Here is a 25,648-nt window from a genome sequence, read left to right on the forward strand (position 1 = left end):
TTTTCAGATATCAGTGTTAAGTACTCTTTGCAACATGAAAAATGAACTTTTACATGCAAAGGCAACAGATCTGTGGCCAGCAGACTTGGACATACACTATGAATTCATATGTATGTAGGAACAAATGTCTAAAAATAAAAAACCTGTAAAAGCAAACCCCAGCCAAATAGCAGGGGTCAACTTAAATAATCTACTTAAATCATACTTGAAAATCTGTGTAGCTGCACATTTATACGTATGTATATACAAATTCCCTCCAACATATTTCACATGAGTCACTGAACAGCTTTTTCCTTGGAAATTATATTAACATAAAGGTACTAGTCCCACATAAAAAAGCAATAGAAATAGATTTTCTATTACTCTTAATAGAATATACATAAAACTGATTTAAGCCATATTAAATATGATGTCAGTAGAATGAGCAAAGTGAACTGTGTACATTCTTTGACTGATAAGGGATTACAACCTACAGCAAATTTGGATCCACTGTGTTCAAAAAGCATGATTAACTGTGTTCATAATAAGCTGACCTCTAGGAACTTGCTCCTGAAATTACTATGATAACTCTGAATTCTGTCATGACTTCAGACCTTTACCCTGTCCAGATTTTCCTAAAAAGCAGGAGGAGGAAAAGACAATGCCCTAAATTTTATTCAGTGTATTTCAGCCAACATAAAAATCATACTGGACTAACATTTTTAGCTTCTGCAAATAGATCCAGCTCATCCTACTCAAGTTAAGAGATCTTAAATATCACTTCTAAACTACAGAAGACCCTATTCAGCAATACAACATCTACGTGAAAACTGAAGCATGTAAGAATAAGCAGCCTTTCTTGCCTTTTGACAAAGCATTAAACCTGTATTTCAACAGCCTATTCAGAAAGAAAATGCTTGGCTGAGAGAACACTCTTAGAGAATTCCAAATAAAAGATATTAAGATATTCTTCTATGTTTTTGAGTGACTACTTATGATACTTCTTAGAACAGGTAAGCTATTTACAGGGACAAAGGAAACAAACACATTTTTTCCTTTCCTTCAATTAAAGTATTTAATGTGGTACTCCCCTTAGGATTTACAATATAACTTCAGGAAGTGAAATTAGTTGTTGAGTATGTAGCAAGTTTACTTAGTCTACATTGAACTGATTTCTAAATAAAGGAAAAAAATCTACCAAAAAATGTACCAAAAAAAACCGTCACAAAAGCTCTATTAGTATTTTTTTAAATATAACTTTCACTTGCAGTTCTGGAAACAAATTGCCAACACACATTAAGAAGCACCATCACCCATGCAGTAGAAACATCCTTTCCCTCACAAAGACAGAAAATTAATTTTGTCAAACTCAACACTTATTTTACAAATCTTGCAAAATCAAGTTATCTGTGATATGCAATACCACTGTTTCACAGCTTTCCTGTCCATAAGGCACAGGATTACAGGGCATAGGAAGGGAGGGGGAAAGTCCCTTTCACAACACAAAGCCATTCACGAGCACAGCACCCCTGTACTTGGATCAGGGAAGAGCCCTCTCCTGCGATAATAATGGCTTTCTGTCCAAGCCTGACTACGCTAAGAGTTATTGATGACAACCTCGATTAAACTAGTAACTAAATCCTCCGAAACACTACTATGGTTGGGCAGGGGTTGTGAGAAGGACAGAGACCAAGCAGTAGTTGTGACCTTGAAATAAAAGTATTGATCAGATTTTGCCCTGTGAAAGGAAGGAAGGGAAACTGAAACCAACCATCCTGAATCATTAATGAGCTCCCACAGCATGCTCCTAACTCCAGTTTTTTACATATCCAAGTGGATCTTTCTTCAGGCTTCCTCAAAAACAGCACATTTACAAACCATTCATGAACACAAACTGCAAATTCATTCAAGACAACATGAAATAGCTCTAAGCAACAACTCAAAGTTGTCACTTTTTGTGTACTTCAGACTATGTAATACATAACAACAAATACATTACATATATTTTAAAATATATATATGTGTGTGTTTATACATATTACGTTCATTACTGTGAGCAACTGAAAAATCCTGTTGACTGCCTGTGCTACTACCTAGGTTTTCAATAGTACCCACTGATTCAGAACATGATTTTCCAGTATTTGGATCTTTCCTAGGATTGAAAGGCCGCTGAGCATACCTTCTAACAGGAATATCCATCTGGCCCTAAAAAAGGAGAAAATTTTGCTAAAAAAACCCCAAACTCCTCATAGAATAGAATTAAATAAAATTAATAAAATTATATGAAAAGTTGTAATTTGTGTGGCAGGACAAAATCCAAATAAGTGCTGTTTTGTATTAATTAGCACTAAACCAATATAGAAGCGTGAACGGGGAGCAGAAAGCCAACCACTAGAGGAGACACAGGAAGATGTATAATTTTCTCCTTATTTATCTTACATTTCACTACATCCTCCTTCTTAGTGAATTCTCCTTCCACCATACACTCTTCAGTTCTTCTTCTAAAGTCTCCTTTCCTACGAAGTGTCTTCAATAACTTTTTTGGGGGTAAGTCCAGCTACTGTGCTACTTGCTGCAACACAAAGAAAGCCTCGTCTTTCAGTCTTGGCTCATCTAGCTGTCCTACTGCAAATCATTCTCTAACTATTAAAGTATTTCTACAGAGAAGTCATAATTTAGTTTACAGAACTGCTTTTCTGATTTCAAAATGCCTTTATAAAACAAACCAATCATGTTAAAAGATTGGAAAATTATTAGGCTGAGATGTTTTTTTAGAATGTGATCAAACCAAGAGAACTTGTAGAAAACCATCCAACATCCAAATGATCATTGATTGTAGACATTTTCTTTCCAGGTGATGCTGCTCAACAAAGAAAGCTTTGCCAACAAGGTGCAAATATGAAAAGATTTTTCTGTTTACCGTCCACTACAGGAAAGAATAAAGCAACAATTTCTGTCCCCACAATGCACCAGTGCATTGGCAGAAGTCTACAGGCTGTATCTGCACAAAGGAACACTCTGTGCTGTCAAAGACAGTGACTTCACTTGGGCTGGCAGTTGGCTATTTTCAAAATATCCATGTGATTATATTCCCTTTAATTGCCTATTTAATTACCAATACTTCCACTGTCTAGATATTAGAAATCTTCCTTAGAAATATCTTCTTTTTCAAGGACAATACAGTAACATTGACAAAAGGCAAGAATTACTACTACTGGAATTAAATTCAGGTACCTTCTATAGTAATAGGATATAAAAAACCACTACAGTAACAGTGCTGCTTCTATACTTAATGTTTACTTAATTAATGTCATAAAACAAAATGCTAACCATTACCTTAGACAAAGTGAATAGATGATTAAAAATCCTATACTGCAAAATCACACTCAAAAGATTACCCCTTTTGTCCTCCACTCTGAAATATAACAGTTCTGCTCACTGTGAAAATTTACATTTTTGTATGCTAGTGAAAAAACAGCCAAAAATGATTAAAAGATCATAGGTAAGGAACAAGAGTGCTAGGCAATGATAGGGACACTCATTTAATTACGAGAGAAAGAGATGAGCTGTGGATTACAGTGACAGACTACACATGAAGGACAACATGCAAACCTACACTATAACAAAGCCAGAAACCAATGCGTCTTTCACTTAGTCCAAAACTGCAGTATGAGCACACAGCAAGCTTAGCAAGAATTTGGTGATGGACAGCTTTATGTCAGGAAGGACATGGTACTATACAGGAAGAGAAGAATAATTCATAATGTTATTATTCAGTTTACAGTTTCACTCCACTGCTGTCTGTTCCATAAGATGCAGGTAATAAACAATGAGGTGTTTCAGTGCCATGAACTGAACAATATCTAAATGACATATCCAGGGGTCTATAAGGCCTATGAACTAATTCTTTCTGATAAAACCAGAAAAAGAATATTCCAAATCAAAGGACCATTATTAAATATTTTGTTGCCTTTACGTTTCAAAGAACTACAAACCTTCCCACTTTTGGTTATGAAATCCTGTTCAGTCCCATAGCTCTTCCTTAGACTTTATAGAAAATCAAGGAGAAATAAAATGCAGTGGAAAATTCCTCTGTAAAAAAAGTTTACAATCTTGGCTATAACTACTACAGCCACTTCACATCAGAGAGGACCTGGAATGATTTTTAACAAATGAGCTGCATACAATCCGATGCACAAGTCTGTAATTTACAGGCCAATGGCAAAATTCTCCTCTTCCATGCACACTACAAATGCAATGTCTGTGGAGTCTATCAAAGTGCTTATTCTGCGCCAGCGGGTAGCTCCTATATCCATCAATGGTATTTCTGGTGCTGAAAAAGCAACAGGAAGCAGCAACAAGGCTAGGGCAACAAGGTTTGCTCTCACAGCTGGCTGAACCCTGCAGCACCCATCACGATGACACAACCAGCCATTGATTTGACAGAGCTGATCCATCATTCTAGTCAGCTGCTTCTGTGTACACAATTATTTGCACATGGTGGGTGGGAAAGGCTCATTTTTTTTTTTGCATCCCTGATTTTAATTGTACATATTGCACATAATCAAATTCACTGTATTCCTTGAAATACCCAGAGAAAGTCTTTTGTCCAGTCTTGTGACCACATGCAAATAGCACAGGTCCAGTTAATTAAACCTTTGCCAATACAGGCTGGTGGCTAGAAGCCAGGCTCAGTGCCACTACACAGAGATTTGCAAAGCAAGCTTTGTCACCTTCCTACCTCTTTGATCCTGTAGTGGCTGTGGCACGTGAAGCACATTTCCTGGCCCTGGCTGTCTGATTTTCAGTGTCACTTATCTGGCCTTCGTTCATCCCAAGTTGAGGTTTAAATATTTTTTGATTTTCATTTTATTTGCTTTAAAAGGTGCACTGGAATTCATGACTATGCAGACTCAGTGAGGGGACCAGAACACCTTTCATAACAGAAGCAGATTTCTTCCTCTGGTTCCATATTATTTTGAAACATACATACCTTCTGGTGTCAAATCCTACACTAACAAACCACCCTTGTGACCATACAGTTCACTGAATGCAAGAGCTTGATTTCAGGTTGGCAGCAGTTAAGAGAGGGGAAAAAACCAGCTTCCCAAGCTTTCACACTACAGAGCTCAGAGCAGCTCCTGGACCCTGTTATGGTGACTAACTAGGCCTGGCAAACTTTGCGAGATACCTGTAAAGGATGCATTCCCAATACTGGCTGGATTTAGAACAAACTCTTACACTGTTGTTCTGGGACACATCATCTGGCCTTTCTCTCACTTCATCAGTTTGTCAGAGCTGATACTCTCTGCAGCTCTCAATCATGCCCCCTTCACTGCCTTCTCTCTTGCTTTCATCAGATAGGGTTACCAATTCATTCCTTTCTTCACTTTCCCACTGATTTTTTTGCTCCTTTCCAGACATCAGGGACCACCCTTTTGAAGCCAGATTGGGACCTCCTCCAGGTGGACAAGAAATCACATCATCCCTGTTTCTGTCATCCTTCCAACTGACAGAACCCACCTTCCTCATCATAATTAACTATTGTATCTTTAATCCCAGCAACCTCTTCAGAACTTCGGGCTCCTGTATTATCCCTCCTTACTCTTCTCTTTCCACTCAGAATACAATCAATCCTTTCAGCACAAAACAGGAAAAGGGTGTGATTTTTGCCTTCTTTGGTTTGCTTTCCCTTAGATATAGGACTGTTTTCCTTAACTATATTACAACCTTCTCCTTTTTCCCCATCACAGTTTAAGGAATTCCCTACCTGTTTATCTCCTCTAGTCTTCTCTACTTGGACCTGAAGATTTCCCCTCCTGGTTTCTCTCATGTCTTTTTTTCACCACTCTCCTCTTTTCTCTACAATTTCTCACTTATCCCAGCTTCTCCCATAATGAAGGCAGGCTTTGAACTTGCCTTTTTTTTAAAAAAAAAACCCAACAACATAATCCCATCTGTCTCTCAAACTATTACATGTATTTCTCACAGAGCTCACTGAATGAATTGCAAGTGGTTTACCTGATCGGGCCATCAGCTCTCTGGCTACAATATTGCTGATCTGCATATCCAAGATCTTACTCAGTGTAGTCCTGAGCCATGACTGTATTTCCTACTACCCTTACACAACATATCATTCACCTTCTGTGATTATAATTTTGCACCACTCGTGGCTGACACTACTTGGTCAATTCAAGCTGCCACATACTACACTTCTTTACAAAGTGATCCTTGAATTCCTTACAGCGAGTCTCAGAAACAAGAAAAGAAAACAATTTTCTTCACAAAGTAGTAGTCAAGGTGACACTAGTACAAGGAATCTTCAACCACCTGTATGGCTGCTGAAGACAGACAAAAATCTACACAAAGAACTACAAAACATGACTTTGCAGAAAAGGAACACCGGATCTGTTCAGTCTGGCTGCAGGAATCATGCAAAATCATGCAAAATTCAGTTTTCTTATTTTTACATCTTTAAAATTTTAGACTATTTTGCATGATTAGCGATGCTTTTTAGTGAAATTACACAACAAAAAAGTGTCAGAGCTAGAATCAAATTTCAAAACATGAATCATAAGAAGTGAAGCTATGAAGTATTTCAAAAATTTGTTTTTTAAGTGACTAAACTATGACTATACTGGACAAATAAAAATATATAAACACCATCAAGTTCTGTTAAACAAAGCAGAAAACTATTTTGAGTCACATGTAGAAAGATATTTATCTGTCTACAGCTGATGGGCTATACACCAAACCAGGAATGTGTAAGCATACAGGAACACAAACATGAATGTATGTGAACCCCTCAGTCTGTGTAAAAATGATTCATCAGTTCAGGCTACAACCTGAGTTCACACCTACCACTAGACACATGCAGTTTTCTTACTGACATCAGCAAAATACTTTTTGCTGTACCTTTTGTGCTTTCTGCACACAGTATCCAATGCAGTCAGTTACATCTTAAGTGTAGCTAAGGGCACCCTCTGACATTTCAGTTCCCTAAACTCCCTCTTCCATAACCTTTTTGTAGATAAGACTCACCCAGGAGAACTGGTCTTGGTCCATATCTTGTCCAGAGCAGCTTCAGGAGAGACCTTATTAGCTGGGGGTCTTTGTTACCTTTTTTTTAAGTCCTGCCATGTTGGCTGGAAGCAGTATTCCAGCAAAATACTGATATTTCATCCCCTATTTAAAACCACTCTAAGATGTCTTCCTCATCCAGAGCCCAGTGTGTTACAGTGCCAAGGTTAACTGAGGAGCTAAAGGCCAAGATTAAGTTCCACTTATTCTCTGGGAGGATTTAGTTTCCCATGTTAATATACTTTCCTAGATGCACATGGAAGCTGACACAGCCAACCACAGGAACTCTGCCTGCTGCACTTCGCTCCCCAAAAAAATGCTAATGCCATCAATCTAAATGAGTCCAGTTCTCATCTACACTCATTTACTGGTAGAGTAGTATAAAGTGGCCATTGTGTAAGAAAGCATAAGGCTCACTGACATTTGTTAGTTTGTTGTTTTGTTTTTTTTTTTTAATGAAGAATGCCACCAGCACACCAACATTTTTAGATACCAATGATCCATTCTATGCAGCTCACTTCCTCCTCCCCTTTCCAAAATCCCCCCACTTAGCAAGGATACTATTTCAGTTTTAAACATTAAGACAGCTCTCTGACTACGTAACTAACAAATACTGAATTCTGAAGTCACCACTGTAACTGAGGTAGTTTTGTTTTTTTCTTCCACTCGCACTGCAGTAGAACAAATTGGTGTCCAAGGTGTTGAACTGAAAGAAAACATTTCTGTTAAAGCATTTCCATAATATTGCTCACTGTCCTGAATGCATTTTCATGACTGTAACAGAGGAGGAAGGTTATCAGTAGTTAGCTGCAATGAAATGAGTTGGAAAAAGACAGGGTATCTAACTAGCTAACTATGTAGTATCTAATTAAAATTTAAGTAAACTTGGAGTTAGGACAGCTGGAAGAGGCACTGGGAAACAGTCAGAAGCTCTAAGCCTTCTACTTAAAAGGCAAGTAATAAAAGACAGCAACAAATTTAGTGTGCACAGAATATGGGAGCTCAGTGGCAAGGACATGACAGTTCCAAAGCCAGCTGGTATATGCAACAGTCCACATGAACAACCTTTTTCTACAGGTAGTCGTGAGTGAGAACAGTGCTCAGCTTTATACTTTATGCAATCAAAGAACCTGTTCGTAGAAGCACAGCTTGTACTTAGCAAAAATGTTGTCCTGGCTGCTGGGAGCCAAGTCAAAGTTTGCAAAGTTACCATCACTGCATTACCTAAGCACTTAAATACCAGGTAATATCATTGTGATTAACAGTGAATGTCTATTATAGTACAAACATTTTTAAAAGCACACGGGTCACAGCCAACTGCATAAAGACTGCAAACACACAGTAGGAATTCCTCTCCCTTTGGCACGACAAGGATATGACTGTCAGCCCAGAGCTGCCACAGCCAACACCAGCACCCTACTGGATTGCTGCCGTAGGAAAAAGGTATAGGAAGGCAGAATAAGACAGACCCATTCTTCTCCCAGGAATATCAGCTCCTCAGAATCCAATTTTGGCACATTTGGGCCCGAATGATGCAACTAGACAGATGCTTCCAGTTCCTGCAGGAATCCACAGACTCTGAGCTGAGCTTAGGAACCGTCCAAATGCACCAAAGGGAAAACCAGGGGTTCAAACTATCCAGGCTTCTCCATGGCCTCAGGACACTATGGTCCAACAGCCTGAAAGTATAAATGCTCCTCAGTTTCTCTGTTGGTTTGCTATCATGCTCCTCCTGTGCATGCCACATGGTCTGTAGCATACACCATGTGCAAGGCTCAGGTATAGGCTGCTTTGCCAAGGAGCTAAAGGAATAACGTTTCCTCTGGTTCTTCTGCACTCATTCTATATCACCTGGTGAAACTGGTGAATTGCAATGTAAATCAACTATAAGACATTCCACACTATTACTTTGCTAAAATAAAGCCATGTATACTTACTTTATATTCTTCCCACAGCAACAGAGTGCTTAAGAGACAGACAGAAGGAAACTTTCTCTCCCTTGCCAGCCTTCTTGTGTGCACCAGGCACAAAATGCAAGAACAGCCACGTTGGTCCAACCAAATGAACATCTCTTGCACATCTGTTGTCCTGCCTCTGTTGCCTCTGACAGCGGCCAAAAGCACAAAGCAATCACATAGTCAGACTTATCCAGAATACCTTTGCAGCTCAAAGATTTCATGTGCCAAAAGGGAAGCCTTCATGCTTAATAGCTGTATCATTCAAACTCACAGCTTCTGGGCAGGGAACACGACCTGCGCCATTCAGCTGTCTCACAACCTGCACTCACAGGGCACCTGGGGTTTACTGTGCCATGGCAGGTTGCATGACTTCTGATGGGAACAGAATAGCCTGCATCAATGTTTGCCTGGAGCATGCAGGGAGAGGCTGTTGCAAGAGCAGCTGCAATGCACAAGCTTCAGGCACCATCAGAAGCAGTTACAATACCCGCCTACCTGGCAGGCTGGCACTTAGGAGCACAGAAAGAGAAATTCAGCAGGAGAGGCTATCTACTGCTCTCCAAAGTGACTGAGGGCTGAGAGCTCATGGGAAACCTCCAAGAGGATAGTAGTGGGCAGAAGCATTTAGCTGGTGGTAGTCACAAACACAGAATTTGACTGCCAGTTTTAATCTGCCTCTGGAGCAGCTAGAGTGTGAGAGACATTCGACAAATGAGCAACTACATCAGAGCCAGGTGAAGGCCTAAAACATGGGCTGCTCTTAGTACATATCCCCACACGCCATAGGAAAGGAACAGATAACAGTGCAGCTCCAGAGGTTGCGGGAGGGAACACTACAATGGCTCTCTCTAAAAAATTCAAGGATGTCAAGAAATTCTGGTTCAGAGACTATTGTGGAAAAAGAAATACATCTGTGAGGTACATTGATGCTGCTGCTGCTGTCTATTCATACAAAATGAAAGAATGAGTGACTCTTGTTTAACAAGGCAGTTCTGGGTTTTTTATGTAGGATACAGAATAGGTATTAGGAGAAAATGGGCTTTGAGGGCAGCACAAAAAGCTATTTCAAAACAGAGACCATTCCCATTTCACCTTGTCACTCATTTATGGGGAAAAAAGGCATTATTTGTAATATATTATTTTGATTCTTAAACTGGATTATCATCCAGGCTGAGGACTGAATATAGCCCTGATGGTTTAAGTAAATAAATGTGAAAGGCTAAAATAGTGGCCAGTATGAGGCAGAGAGGCACACTTACATCATACCAGTGAGGAAGCACTGGGGAGGTACAGTATCTCCAGGAAGAGAACAACTGAACAGCTATGAGTTGCTTGGAAAAGGTGTGTTCAGTTACCCACAAAGAAAACACCTTGGAGAATTCACAGGCTGCAGTGATGGGGCTGTGTCAACAGCTAATATACAAAGCAGCTCCTAGGTTATAGATATCCTGGGCGATGATAAACATGCATCGATGGGTCTGTGTGAAAAAGAGATATAAAAAGGGTCCATTGATTCAAATATAACAATCTTATTTGCACTTTTGCCCAGAATTGAAATAAAACCTGAAGTACTCCCTTTAGTAGATATTCAAACAGCTTGGCTACCTTTCGTATTAATTTTTCTAAATTCCTGTGAATTTTTGTACTTCCCCATTTCTTCCTAAGCAGCAACAACATTGCTGCAACAATGGCTTTAGAGCACTTCCTGTTCGTTTTGAAAGAAGAAACGTCATGAACCTGGCAAAAAAAGTCTATTCCTGATGCTTCTTCCAAATACTCAGATCCAGAGAGTGCAATGCCCTGAGACTGTACAAACAAAACAGGCATTTTCAGAGGCACTGAAGGAAGCTGTTGACAAAAGGCTACTCCTGTGTGTTTTTGCAAAATCAAGTAACAAAGAAGGAGTTTGCCTGATATGGGGAAAGTTCAAATAAGCATCAGAAACTGTAAAAGTCATGCTTAATCCCCAAGCAGTTTTTGTCTGTGGGACTTTCTTAGACACACACATTTGCCTGGAACATACTTAAACAAGTCTTCATTTTTGTAATTCTGTCTATACTACTTTAAAGGGCACAGGCTCCACTGCAGTAAGTAGAAACGACAACAGTTGCAAGGAGAATTACAGCATAGTGCTCTGTGCCAGTCAGGCTCTGAGTCAATGGTGAATCTTCCCCTGTTGTGTAAAATTCAATACTGAATTCTTTTACAGGAATGAAACAAAAAGGGCACTACAGCTATACTGAGATCTCAGCTTCTGCTAACAGAATTGATAAGCAGCTAACATGGATAGCTATTTAAAAACAGAACCTTATGAAGCAGAGTCATTTTATTATCTACTATTCAGGAAAAGTACAGGGTTTGTCCCAAGCTCAGGAAAAAAGAAAGAAAAAAGTTCACACTTCAGAGCTGGTAACAGAAATCAATGCAACTTGGTCACAGGAGGAATCCTACAACAGTCTTTGAAAGCTGCGGAATACAAATGGAAGGAAACACATAAAATCTGAAAAGTATTATAAAAGGCATGAGGCAAAGATCTAAGCAACAAATACTTGCAAACTCCAGTAGTGTTATTCAATTGAGACTCACATACCTGAGCCAAATAATCTTCCTTAAAAAGATGCTGCAGTACTGTAAATAGCATGTGGTCTGCTATAACCTTTCAGCATTTCCCTGTCTTCTTAATTAAGCCAGTATTCAAAGGCAACACAGAACAGCTCAGAAAGCGTCTGTCCACATGCCACCTTTACCCTTTTCTTGTTTCTCTGCAGTAAAAGTCTACATGTCCAGTGACAGGACAAGCAGCAGTGAGCACAAACTGAAATAAAGGACATTTAATTTAAACATAAGTTAAAAAAAAATAAATATGTAACGGTAATTGTGAACACACAATTGACATACATAGCCCATAGAGGCTGCAGAATCTCCATCCCTGGAGATACTCAATCCTAGCTGTCCACTGCCTTGAGCAACCTGCAGGTGGCCGGGCTGGACACTCTAGGAGTGCCTGCCAGCCTCAGCTGTTCTGTGGCAAGTCAGTACAAACTGGCCAGCCTCCAGGAGCAGCCTTTCACAGCTCCCCTGCTATAACCCACTTCCATATCAGCCTTTTTCCTCACTGAAGATCATACAGCCGACCTCATCTCTACCAGGAATACCTCCTATTTATCCATTATTCATGTTCCCACCTATGTTGTTCAAGAACTGCTTAGGTCTTAGCATCTAGTTGTCTAGCATCATCTAGCCTCTACATTTCCTCAAATAGTGAACACAACCAATCACATACGTACTTTGTAGTAAATGGTGCTTAAAATACTGGAGAACTGGGGCCACTCAAAAATAAATAAATAAATAACATAAGCTGGCTCTGCCATTCCTTGATCCTTTTCTTTCTTCCCATTCACTCCCCACATTTGAATACTTCTTCCAACCTATCTTTGGGCCTGCTCTCACTCTGCTAACAGGCAAACATTTAATTATTATGACCCACCTTCTCTCCCACCTCTTATTCCTCTTGTCCTTGTATTTCCTCCTACATTCAGTCTCATTTATCTCTAAAATTTTCCAAGGGCTAAACCACAATTTGCCCTCACAAACTAATGCATTCCTAAAACATTATGATCTGCATATGGGCAAAAGTTCATACAAAAGCAGGTAAATGTTCAACCTTTGCACACAGGAAACTAAAAGAGAAGCTCTCGGCTCTGTGAAATAAAGACCTGTGAAGCAAATGTGGATGTAGGCTGAACACAGGGTTGGGTCTCTGCAGGTTATACCTTTAAGACTGATTTTTCTGCCATTACCTTCATCTAGGAGCTGTGCTCCTGTGAGCATTGGTCCACATCAATGTACAGCCCTGGCAACTGTGATTTTCATCTCTCCTCATTTCCACTGCATCCATTATTAGTTTCATTTCTCTTCAGTCTCTTTTCATTTCATCTTAAGCTGTCCTCTACGCAGCATCTCCCTTGTTCTTTGGTTCATCTCACTTCACACACATCACATACTTGTGTATTCCCTCATTCCACCATGTGCTTGTATACTTCTTTTGAGGGGAGGTGGAGTGGAATACAACACATACTTGTTTACACTTGCTTTCCATATGTTATTGCGAGTAACAGACACAAGGCCTCAGATAATTTTCCTATGTTAACAATATCCATCAGTATAGTAGTCTGAATCATAAAAGCTCTCAACAAGTTAATAACTCTTTTTGTGTCTCAGTCATTACAACTGAACTTGAATTTTGCAGCCAAAGGAGATCATGGTCAAACACATGACCTCATCATTAAAAACTTCCCAGCTTTTTTTTCTCAAATTTTTCTCAAATCCCAGATTTGAGATGTCTCCCTAAATCCTTTGTTATATATGGGCTATGTCATCCACTGTCTTATTCTTACTACAGAACCAGAGTTACATTCCTCTCTTGTATCTTGCACTTTAGGATTAGACTCAGGAAAAGTAGCAGTTAGAAATAGAAAGCTGAGACCTAGAGACCAAACTTTATATAAATAGTAACAATGGAAAAATAGAAATGCCTAACAGTATGTTCTAATAGGGTCATCAAAGCCCCAAAACAATGCTTTAAGTGACACCTCTTTATTGGAACTCAAGAGAATGGTGGCTCAAACATTTAAAAGTCTTTATAAAATCCTTTACATAAAATGACTTTCACAGATAGTTCATAAAAACTCTCATTCTTTGAAGTAGTTATAGCAAATGGCTTCTTCAGAGTAAGGTACTTAGAAGCATTAACAACTCTGCCTTCCAAATGTTCATGTGGTAAGTAAATATTATTACAGGCCCCATTATACAAATGATGCACCTGAGACAGACAAGTTGTATGATCTGCCCATGACTGCAAGGACTGGAATACCAATGTCAAACAATAAAAATAGCTTCTTGTGTATGGTTCAGATGAGCAATATCATCTTTGCCTTCACATGTCTACTCACTAAAAATACTGTGGATTTGCGCACATTTGTTTTTTTCTACATCTTACCTTACGACACTGACTCACATGAATTAATCTCTCTTTTATACTCTGCTCATTGACTAAATAATGAAATGTCTAAAAGTATAAAGACATTCAAGGATCAACGTCCACAGAATTGGCATTCGGGTAGGTACAACACAGCACAAAATCGTACAAATAGAAACTCAAAAAGTTCAGGATTTCAGTGACTTGAGCAAGATCAAGCAATAAGCACGTTCCCAAGCTACAAACTGATCTTCTTAATTAACTGGCAAATAAGGCAAAATTGTCCAGGAAGCCCTAACTGCAAGTTTACAGCAGATCAATTGGAACACTTGATCCTATTTGTCAAACTGCAGTCCTTTGGTAAAGCTTTTATTTTGTGCTTGGTTTAGAATCAAAAGGAGTAAAAGCTCCACTATTCTACTGCAGTTCATTCTTCTCCTAGTATATAAGCAACCCAATTGCTTAAGCAAGACATGATAATGCATGAACTAATAATGAACACATCTCCCTTTCCCCATATCAGTACTTCAGACTACTCATAGTCATCTAAACTCTCCAAAATCTGACCTTTTCAATCACCAATGTGAATGAAGCAGGGCTTGTTTTGAAGTCCCTTGCAATCACCCCCTCTCCCACAACAACATCAAGTCAAGTAAAATGTATTAAAGCACAGAATACAATGACCATTTGCTATATGCTTACAGATAAATAAGACAGAAAAGATTTTTCCTACTGGTCCTGAAGTTACATCCAAAAGGATATGCAAAAGCCTCAATAAACTGCCACATTCAGACAGAACAGTAAAGCACTCCACTCTTACCTGGACAGCACTCTATTTAAAGTCATGCAAATACATTTACCTGGGTAAATGAAGGTTAAAGATTTTAAGTCATCAAGGATGCATTGTGTCAGAATGACAAGACTGCTTTGTAAGAAGGCTTTTATCATGAAGTTGCGCAGTGTTTCTTACCTAAACTAAAATACGGTTAGACAACTGAGAAATATGCTGCAACTGAAGACAAGTTCCAAGCTGCCCTCTCCTGCACTGTCTTTTGGACCAACGCTCAAAACGTTACAGAGGCTTACGAACAGAAACAAAATAGTAAATGACGCACTGGGAAGGAAAATTATTCCTCAACTATCCATGTCCTCCTGTTGGAATAACCAATGCTTTTAATTAAAAAGTTTTCAAGAAATTTCACAGCCCAGCACAAAAGTTACAGAAATCACTTGAGAGAAAAAGCTATTAAGAAGTAGGAGAAAATACCGTGTTTTGACTTTGGCAGGCAACATCCATGGGTGTGTTCATAAATTCTAATCAGCTTGGTGAAAAAGCACAGCATCCTGACTGATAATCCGAATTTTAAACTTACACTCAAAATACTAACAGCCAGCTAGCAAGGGCTTGAAGGAAATGTAGTATTTTAGGGTATTTGTCCCCAAAGGATCTTTTGTTAATCCACATGATCTCATTAACTGGTCAAAAAAAGACAAATTTCTGCTCCCTGAATTGCACAGACCTCAGAGACCGCGAAAGGGTCAAAGCATTCACAGACAGGACTTATGTTTAGGCATGGTAGGTAGCTCAGGGAGCACTCAAGGAAAGCAAAGCACCTTTCAAAGCATGACACTCAAGCCCACAGACATGAGGATAGCTGGCACTGCTTAAGTGCAATAGGAATTTCAGACTGTTTGTTCCCTTACCTTCACACTACTGCACATAGCTCAAAGCAGTGACAGAAACTTCATAAAAACATTTAAAAAAAACCCCTCTCACCCCACAGGCATTAAGTACACGTATGTTTCCTTCTACTTCTGTCAGACTCTATTTGTTAACTTCTTCAAAGACAGAAGGGGCTGCTTTGGGGAGGAGTGGGTTCTCACTCCTTTCAGGCTTTGGTAAAACCTTCAGAAACTCCATTTATCTCTACAGCAGAGCAGCTGTGGTAATACTCTTGCTCAGCTTTCCTAGCAAGCAAGGAGTACTAAGGATACTGATTTGTTGCTGGAATATGGACACCTTGTGCTAAAATGTACTACAGTTCAAATCAGCAAAAACCTCTTCATCCTTTTAACTGAATTATGCTATTTCAAACTTCAGCCACTGATTTGTCTTCCATCAGTTTCCTCCAGATTTCCATTCATGCTTAGTGGCACGCTTCTATACTAATGTTCACAAACAATGTATTGGGATGGTTATGCTAAATTAGTTGCTTAAATTTATTTTTCAATATGGTAGGTAGAATAAAACAGGACTAGAATTATTCTTCCACAAATCCTCTCAGGGAGTTAACAAACCTTCCCTTGCCCTCTCTGCTCTTACGAAGCTTAAGAGTTTCATAAGCTGGTTAGATGGAGTCAGATGTACACACAAAATGGTAAGAGCTGTCTTGGCAGTCTTCAATGAATTCCCACCATCAGCACTTTCACATCCTCCAGCAAGCAAGCAAGCAAGCCAAGGAGTTTCATAAGAGCAACTCACAAAAGTTAATTAATACATTTAAGAAATTAACTGAAGCTTTCACCATTCATGTTGCAGCATCTTCCAAGAGTCTAAACCCCTCACCTCCAGATTCAAGCAACAAAAAGCAGCTTTTCACACAAAGCTGTTATCAACAGACAACTGTATAAAAAGGCGTTTAAAATGTACACAAGCAGAGAAATAGAATTATATTTCACCACTCACTATGATGAATTTTGCTATAAAGTCTGGAAGTCTAGCACAACAGGAGAGTTAATCCACAAAGTTGAAAGAACAGTACTGGTTTTTTGTACTAACCCTATTTAAAAATCTCTTCTAGCACAGGTCACAGATGAGTTCTGTACTAACAGTCTCCCTGAAGTTAATAATCAGAACGTGCTACTTCCCCTAGCTGTAAAAGACAGAGTGAAAAGAAGCAAGGCAAGAACTGAAACTTCAGCCAAAATCCAGAACATCACAAACATGTTTTCCTTTTGTTACTGGTGGTGAAAGAGTACTTTCCTTGTCCTCCTTACCTGCAAAAACACTCTATTACTACAATTTGGACAGGTAACTGAGTGAAATTAACATATCCCAAGTTGTCTCCTCACCTTAGATATACAAACTGAAGTCAGAAACCAAAAGACAGGGTAAGTTATTTTTATACAGCTCTTCAACAGATTTTGATAAGAGATTGATCAGTACTGCCAAAGTAGTAGAAGCTCGCAGAGGACCTGGTCTCCCTGTCATGTAAACTGGAGTCTTCTGCTCAATACAGTAATGGAAAGAAGATAATGGGGCATGGGAGCTCTGTGGCAATGTCTGCAGCCTTCCGCCTGTGCAGTGCTTCCAGGTAGGGGCAGTTCTGGTGGCAGCATAGCTCAGACACAAAACACCTGCTCCACATCTCTTTCTGGAGATGCTATCTGTCAGTCCCACAATCCAACCTTACTCTAGCTCTTTAAGCACAGAAGTACTCAGTCTAGGAAGTGAGCAGGTGATGCCTGTGCAAAAGATGGGATTAAAATAGCATTTAAAATATGAGGTGTAAAACAATGCCTTCAGGAAGCTGCAGATGCCTGCTGTGAACCCATATGGGGTGAAATTTCATCCCTTAAATAAAGACATCTCCCATGGGGGACACAGTATGGACTGCCCATTTACACATTTCTTTTTTTGACTTTCATTGGAATATTTTTTCCATGTACATGGTTATATGAAAAATACCATTGAGTGCCAGTGTGACTGCTCCAGTTACTGAATGACTACTTTGTTTTCGGTGGGGAGACATTTAATGACAGGGTGTTTAAGGTGACTGTGTTGTGTTCTCACAAGGTAACAGAAAAATGAAGCACAGTCTTTTGTGTATTTCTGCCTGATGTAACTCAGGAAGTTCCTTCTTATGAACACAAAATATTCAGTAATATTTTGGTAAATATTTTAAATGAAAATTTCTTTATCTTGCTTTATAAATATTTTCAATGGCAATCTGGATATTTTACTGCTTCCCACTTCCCTTTTAAGAGTGTTTATTAAACCACAAACTGTAACACGATGCCACTGAATTCAATGGCAAATGACTCAAGGAGTTCACACATAGCTGGCTTGATCCTTTTATTTAGAATTTCAATGATACACATTTTAAATGTATATTAACCAAAGTACACTGATCAAAGACTACTGGCAAAGAATTTCTCTTCACCTTTTCCTTATTTTCCTCATGCTCAAACACCCCAGGTTGTTTATCTTCATTTATGAATTCTTAATAAATACTTATGCTGCAGGCTTTTCAGAGCAGGCAATATTTTATTATTAGTCTGAGTGTTACATATCGATTTGGTGTTCTAATCTCAGGTCTTTAAATATTGCTTTAATATAAATTCAATAACAATGATGACAATGGAGAGAACGTTTCTGGGACTTTGGGCTATGGACTGATCCAGACTGAAGCTCAGGTGTGAATGCAAACTTTGGAGAAGTCTGAGGTTCACTTCAGGGACAACTGAAGGACACTCCTTTCTAATGAAACACTCAAGGGTTGTTTGTAGCTCACAGTGACATTTCACCATTACCACACACAGCATGCCTGTCATTAATTTTTGAAGGAGTGTAACTGAACTATGAACTCATTTTACTGATCTTCCAAACTATCACTGGTCAAATTTAAAGAACAAAATAAACACAATCTGTGAGGTTGCTGCCTTTTCATAATTTCATACAGTCATTTCCCCAAAAGTGTATCCTTAGTAAAATATGATCTACATGATCAATTCTGCAACAAAAAACTACTGAGGTCAAACTTACTAATCAGGCAAGAGCTTTATTTTTGTGACAAAAATTGTACCTGAAGATAGTAAAAACCAATCACCATGTAAGGAGGTTCCTGTAAGGTAACTTCCTAAGTTACCACACCAAATGCAACTCTGTGCATTCTCCCTCAGTGTAGAGTTTACTTCCTAGTTCCTCCAATAATGTTGTGTTTAAATATTTAATGCAAATTTTGAAAAACCTAACAGGCATTCAGCTTTAAAGAGCTAATGTAAGACATTTCTCACGTAGCTTCCACCCCCTTCAGCTCTCTAAATGCAATTCAGAAAGCTTCAGACACAAAATTTCGTTCAGACATGCTGAATTGTTGTTTTCAGTCGCTGAAAGTTTTTTCTAGACTTTGGCCAAAACTCTGCAGCTTTATTCTGCTGGCTCCATGGTGCTATTAAGTATATTTCACAATGACTATCATCTTAATGATACCCCAAAGAGCAGAGACTATGACATATCAGAAGGAGGTGAGAGAAAAGGTGACCATCCCAGTTAGCTAATATGTACCAACTAGGTTTCTGGTCGGCTCAAATGTCACTTATTCCAGGAACTCTCCTCTAAACAGAATATGGAAATGCAAAGTACACAGTAAATATCTCTGATCTCTGAAAAGAGCACTTGTCAAGAGCAAGTAAGGGTTACCAAATACACATCCACGTGGTACTATGTTATAAGCACAGCTGAGAGGAAGGACGTGGTTAACAGGACCCTACCAAAAGATTAGTTATCACTCTCTCCACAGACCCTCACCTACACATCTTAAGAGCAAAAGTTCATCTCCTCTAGCACACAGCAAAGCACTTAGTCCTCCCAATCAGACAGCAAGTGGGTTTTTTTCGGGTTTTTTTTATTTTATATATAATTTCACCCACACCTCCATACACAGACTGATGGTACCAGTAAAATACTACAGTAACAGAGTTGTTGCAGGTACCTCCATGTTACACATACCTCCATCTGGCTGCAAAATAAACAAATTAATAAACAGAAGGGCTGAGATTTCCCCTTTCTACAGGGACATGGGCACTGGCCACTCTCTCCAGCCCAAGAGACAAAAAGAAGCTCAAGAAAATGCACCTTCAAGAAGACAACAGTATGACAGGATTGACTGCAAACACACCTTCTGCACTTGTCATTGATTCTTTTTGCATCTATCACAACGTAATGTTGCAGTATGGTCTGAAGTACCTCTTACATTGGTTCCCATCAAATTGTTGTAATCAAACTCAGAGCAGAATACATCTCAGTATCTATCCTCTTCCTACCTACTCAAGTGATATTTTACTCCAGGAGGTGTCCCAGGGGGCTTTGCAGCAGAAGGGATAGAAATGGGATTTGTCATAAGAAAAAAAGAGAAGTTGAAGAGTTTTATCCAAAATTCTACACTCTCTCTACATCTGCCACTGCCCTTACTTACCTGAAGAATAAATGAAATAGTAAATTTGATGGCACTTAGTCTAGTTATTTTGACTGCTCTTACTGCAGAAGCCTACAGTATCAGTTCATACAACCCACAACAACTCTGGAAAAAAGACAACCCTGCTTACCTTTCATCCCAAACTTAGAGTGCCTTCCAAACTTCAGGATAATGAGCATTATTACTAAGCCAGTGCACACCAGTGCTGCAATTCCCACCACAACATACACCTAAAAAAAGAGGACACAAACAGATCTGCTCATTTTGTTCTCGTGAGCTACTTTCTAAGACGTTCAGCACACATTCACATTAATGCACTTCAGTAAAGAAATTAATTTCAACATTTACACTTAGGTTAAAGAGTACAGAAAAGAGCCACTTGTTGAGGTTTCTTCTATCCTGAAGAGAACAGAGATTCAGACACCTCTGAGAACAATTTTTCAACACTCAACACATTCAAGTCAGGTCAGAGGGAATGCACATCACCCCTTTCCCTTAGAGCAGAGCAGCATGTCATAAAAAAATGCATAAGAAAACCACATAGTAAAAAATTTTTTACTGTGAGGGTGGCTGAACACTGGTACAGATTGTCCGGAGTGGCTGTGGAGTCTCCATCCCTGGTGATATCAAAAACAGAAGTGGATGCAACCCTGAGCAACCATGCTGGCCCTGTTTTAAGCAGGATGGATTGGACCAGAGGGTTTCCAGAGGTCCCTTCCAACATCAGACATTCATTGATTCTGTTATCAGGCAAGACTAGGATCCCTCCCAGCTTTTTAGCACAGTGTCCCAATTCATAATCTGCTCTCTGGTTCACTAACACACATGCTCTCCATTGCCTACTGTTTTACGGAGTCAATGATGCAGGAATGTGCAATATCAAACAGAGTAGCCAACTGTTTCAAAAAGTTCAGCTCACGAGAGCATGAGAGGCAAGGCAGCAAAGAAGGAGACCCACCAATTCAGCTACTTACACTAATCTACTGCAAATTATTTGATCAAAAACCTACAGGAAATTATGTTTTAAAAACATACAATTAGAAACTGAAAGTTCATTGCAGCACATCCTCACTGTAAGGAGGAGCTGACTTCAGGACTGGAATTCAACAATCTTCAGATTACCTTGGATGTCTGTTTCGTAAATAGTTGCTCTCCTCGGCTAAAAACAGAAGCAAAGTCTTAGGCTTAAAAATTAGTTGTTTGGAAAAGCATGAAACTAGTAATTTTACTTGGACTGAAGTGTGATTCACTCTTTCAAAAAATGGGGGGAGGACAGGAGTGGGTACCAAAGATTTTCTTGTTTTTCCGAGTGTTGATCACAACGCAGTAATGTCTCCAGTGTTCTGGTAGCTCAGAGTCCTATTACAATCTCCACAGTTTTGGAAGCCCTATAGCCGGAAAGTCCATGGAGATTACAGATCAGGAAACAATGTATATACTTACAGTGATGCTATCTTCATTCTCTTTGTTGGAAACATCTGTAGAAGTGATTTGATTACTGTTATTTGTGGTGTCTCCAAGATCATTAGGCGTGGTTTCATACTCTTAGGAAAGGAAAAAAAGGTTGCTTTTACGATTTCATAACCTTAAGAGGGGAAAGGATTGTCTTTATTATTCCTGCTCTGTGAGATGGTAAGGCCGCTAATAACTCTCAGGATTCTGAGCTCTTTGGAAACAACATGTAATTACTAATGTAGCTGGAACATTTTGGGGGTGGATCCCTGTGGCAGATAATTGAACAAATGTGTTGTGATTGACAAACTTGAAAGGAGAAGTGATCTACACCATAATGTGTATCTCTACTGGAAAAAGTAGAGATAAATAAAAACTCCATCCATAAAGTTATTTTTATGCAGTTCTTACTTCCTATGAAAAACGAAAGACTGCCCTCTACACTGAACTCTTCCAGCCTTGTATTCAGCCTCAGCCTCAGAAATTAGCTTGGGGACTTTTGTTTAGCTGAGAAGAACTTGGCAGATGAGGTCTGAGCTGGTTTTATTACTATCAAATGTGAAATAGCTTTTTTACCTCATTTAAAAAAAATACTGTTGTGTGCACAAAGGTTACAGTTTAGCATCATAAAGTGTTATACAAGTAAACCTTTAAAATATTATGCGTCTGAGATGTTATGAAGATATTTTATTAATTTGGTTTATCAAAATAATTCCACTGACAGGTCTGCAAGAAAGCTATTCCATAAAAAATGAACCTGGCTTAATTATATATATATTTTTTAAAAATTGAACATATATTTACAGTTCATGATTTCTTGTACAAACTATTCAAATTAGATAAAAAGAATTAAATAGTATACACATGAACTTAAGAGAAATGTGTATCAAAATAAAATTTTAAAATGCATATATTTGATGGTTACATCTGGGAATACACATAACATTTCGCTTTTACAACTGTAATGTGTGCAAAGAAAGAAACAAACAAGGGCAATAACTATATCTATTACAAAATGCACCCCAGCATTGTAATTTAAATTTGCAATTAATTGCACATTTCTTTACATGTTTCTTTCAAAATCAGTGCCATAAGCCTACAGGTGAAATTTTAACTGCAAAAGAAGAGCACAGAGGCATAGCTTTCACCAACTACAGAGGCAGGAACTCCTCTGACCACAGAGCTCCTGCTCAGCAAGGGGAAGGAGGGCCTGCACCTCAGTAGAGTTTGTCTCCTCTAGCTCCCAAGGCCAGTTTGGAGAGCTCAGCTGGCAATAGTAGTAACAAGTTGCACTGGGCTTTTGATCTTCATGCATGCACAAGCACATCTGCTTTCTGCAAAGCACTCAGCAAGCTGCAGATTTTTTGTTATATGAAGTTATGCAGCTACTTCTGGCTACAGTCAGTACAGTCAGGTTGTCTTATCAGCTCATGTCTATTTTGGCTCTGCACCATGCATGCCAAAGGACAGGGCTCTTTCAAGCCAAAATAAGTATTAAGTATACAGAGTTTTTTTGAGAAACAAAATTTAATTTCCTGGTCTTTTTACCATTTGAATTCTTTGACTCAGCACTGCATCTCTACGTGTACAGCTTCCAATGCAGCAAGGTTTGAACAGTAGCAAGAGGCAAATGAACAGCACTCCTTACCCCACGCAGCACAAACTCTGCCTGAATGGCTCACCTGCACAAGCAGCCTGGACACTTGACAAGGTGCTGCGCAGACCATCTGCCACCATGACTACATGCTTTGCCACAGCAATGGAGGAGACTTCTGCTTCATTCATTTGCAGGCAGAGCCCACTTTATAACAAGTATCTCAGCCCACAAGACTGGGCTTCTTTTACAATTAGCTGGGAGTATCTTCACAGAGATACTTTGATCAACTCTATATTTATTGTAGCTTTGTAAGACTAATATATAAAACAAATATTTTAGAGCTTTCACTGCTCTGGCTCTGTAATATAAACTTTGAAGAGGGAAACTTTTTTCTCTTAATTTTACCCATAAACAGTGATGGGCAAAAGCCGATGCTATTTGCAGTTCTGTTTATGCTCATGTATGTACTAAGCTACTGGAAATCACACCCTCAAGAACTCACGAGAACTATGCAGTGTTTCAGGTCTGGTCTGTGAATCCTCTGAATGCACTTTTATATTAAAATGGGCAAGAGCTAAAGTAGGCCATGTCGGTACGCTGGTATTGCATTGCAATTCGCCACTGCGTAACCATGAAGCGCTTGCATTTGAACTAGTGCCAGATCATCAAAGCCTCTTGACATGGGTGAGCCAGGCAAGGAAAACACACGCAATAGCTCTCCAGCCAAAACTGGGTGATTCTGACTTAAACAGATTCTTGTTCATTTCACTATGAAATCCGACATAGACACCGAGCCCTCTGATACAGACAGGGTCATGCCTCTTGACTCAGGCAACGTGGGATTTGTATCGCTTCAGGGCCAGGTTCTCTGCTGCCACGCACAGGCTCTCGCGCAGCCACTGGTGACTAGACCATCTCAGCTGAGGCTGGGCAGTATTTTGAAGCCATTTCACAAACAAGGTGCGTGGCAGCTGGGATAGAGATGACAGCACAGTCACACCAGCACCTGGGGATGACTGCACAGTCCTCTGAGCAGCTGGCTGATGTGGGGCATGCTGTCTCTCTTGTGTTCACAACCACATCAGAAGAAGCAGCATGGCACAAAGACATTAACTCAGAGCTGAAGAAGCTGGCTTTGCATTTGATTTCCTGCTCAGCCCTGGGTGAGTCGCTTTATTTCTCTCAGTTACTTCCCAGATGGGGCCAGGACAGTGTCCCCTCTGTGCCTTTTCCAAGAGATGCTTCAGAGGTGAGCTGGAGGCACCAGCAACTGCTCCGCACTCACAGCAGGCAGTGCCCCGTGCAGCCAGGACTCCCCACAGCAAACACAGCACCACACAGCCTGCTGCAACCTCACCCATTCTTCTGTTTCCCACTGTACGCTCAACACAATGGAAAAACACTTGGAAATCAGCTCACACGGAGCACCAGACAGAAGGTCAGCAAACCCAGCTATGAAGGGCTTTGCTCTGCACAGAGGGGTACTTGAGGTCAGGGTCCCCTGCCCTCCATCACCTCCGCCTCAGTCTCCTCACAGCCTGGCCCTGCCCGGCTATGGCCCCTGCTGAGCCAGGCCCACCCGCGGGCTTGTGGCCTGGCCTTGGCCCCAGGGCAGCTCAGTGCCTGGGGCTGTGTCTGTCCATGGGCCCCCCAGCTGCCCCGCACCTGGCTGGGCGGTGGGAGAGGCCTGGCTGCCAGGCCCTGCCCTGATGGGCCCCCATGGGGACCCCCAGCCCTGCAGCACCCTGACACTTGCAGGGAAGCACCTTACAGCTCCCACTGACTTCACCCATAGTCAACAGACCGACACAGCAAGTCCCACTGCCCTGCAGGATCAAATCCTCTGCTGCTCCCTCGACCCTTTACATGAGGCACACTTGCTACACGATCAGCACAGGTCTCTGAAAAAAGCATTTTAAAGGTAAGACTCTGGGAGGGGTGGTGCTCTAAATCCTCCTTCCAACATAACCTAAGTTGTGGGTAAAGAGGTTAGCATAGAGATAGAGCAGTCTGAGAAAAAGTCAGGGAAACTGCTCAGTCTCTGGGGGGAGCTCATCTCAGGGCCCCGCTGTCGGCCATGCAGGCAGGGGCTCTCTAAAGCAGTGTAGCAGTTCCTAGACTCTCCAGCTGGCCTCATTTATTCACCTTACTAGCTGGACTCGTGAATTTGGAATAATTAGGGAAACACTCTGGACTATGAAGTGTTTCTCAAAGCAAGCACTGAATCACTGAAGCAAAGATCAAAGACAGCAGTTTCAAACAGCAGAAAGAAAAAGCAGGAATAAAAAGGAAGGCTCCTTTCATCAGGACTAGGTCTTGCCGGCTGGGATCGTCTAGCACAGCTCAAAGCGAACGTCAGCAGAAAGCTACCCCAGTCAATTGAAGCGCAGCACTCACATCGTTAAAG

The 25,648-nt window shown here is 40.1% G+C and overlaps 1 protein-coding gene across 2 annotated transcripts in view; it reads right to left on the reverse strand.

Annotated features, from left to right (window-relative positions):
* The window catches only part of NTRK2 (neurotrophic receptor tyrosine kinase 2), a 210,982-nt gene that overhangs the window by 130,297 nt on the left and 55,037 nt on the right, over window positions 1-25,648 (reverse strand). For both annotated transcript variants that reach the window (XM_055791270.1, XM_055791269.1), the window contains 2 exons: window positions 21,636-21,736; window positions 20,323-20,422 (listed from right to left, as the gene is read on the reverse strand). In XM_055791270.1, coding sequence (XP_055647245.1) covers window positions 20,323-20,422; window positions 21,636-21,736 — 201 coding nt within the window. The remainder of the gene's footprint in view (window positions 1-20,322; window positions 20,423-21,635; window positions 21,737-25,648) is intronic.

Source organism: Falco peregrinus, chromosome Z (genome assembly GCF_023634155.1).
Source record: "Falco peregrinus isolate bFalPer1 chromosome Z, bFalPer1.pri, whole genome shotgun sequence".
Classification (NCBI taxonomy): Eukaryota; Metazoa; Chordata; class Aves; order Falconiformes; family Falconidae; genus Falco; species Falco peregrinus.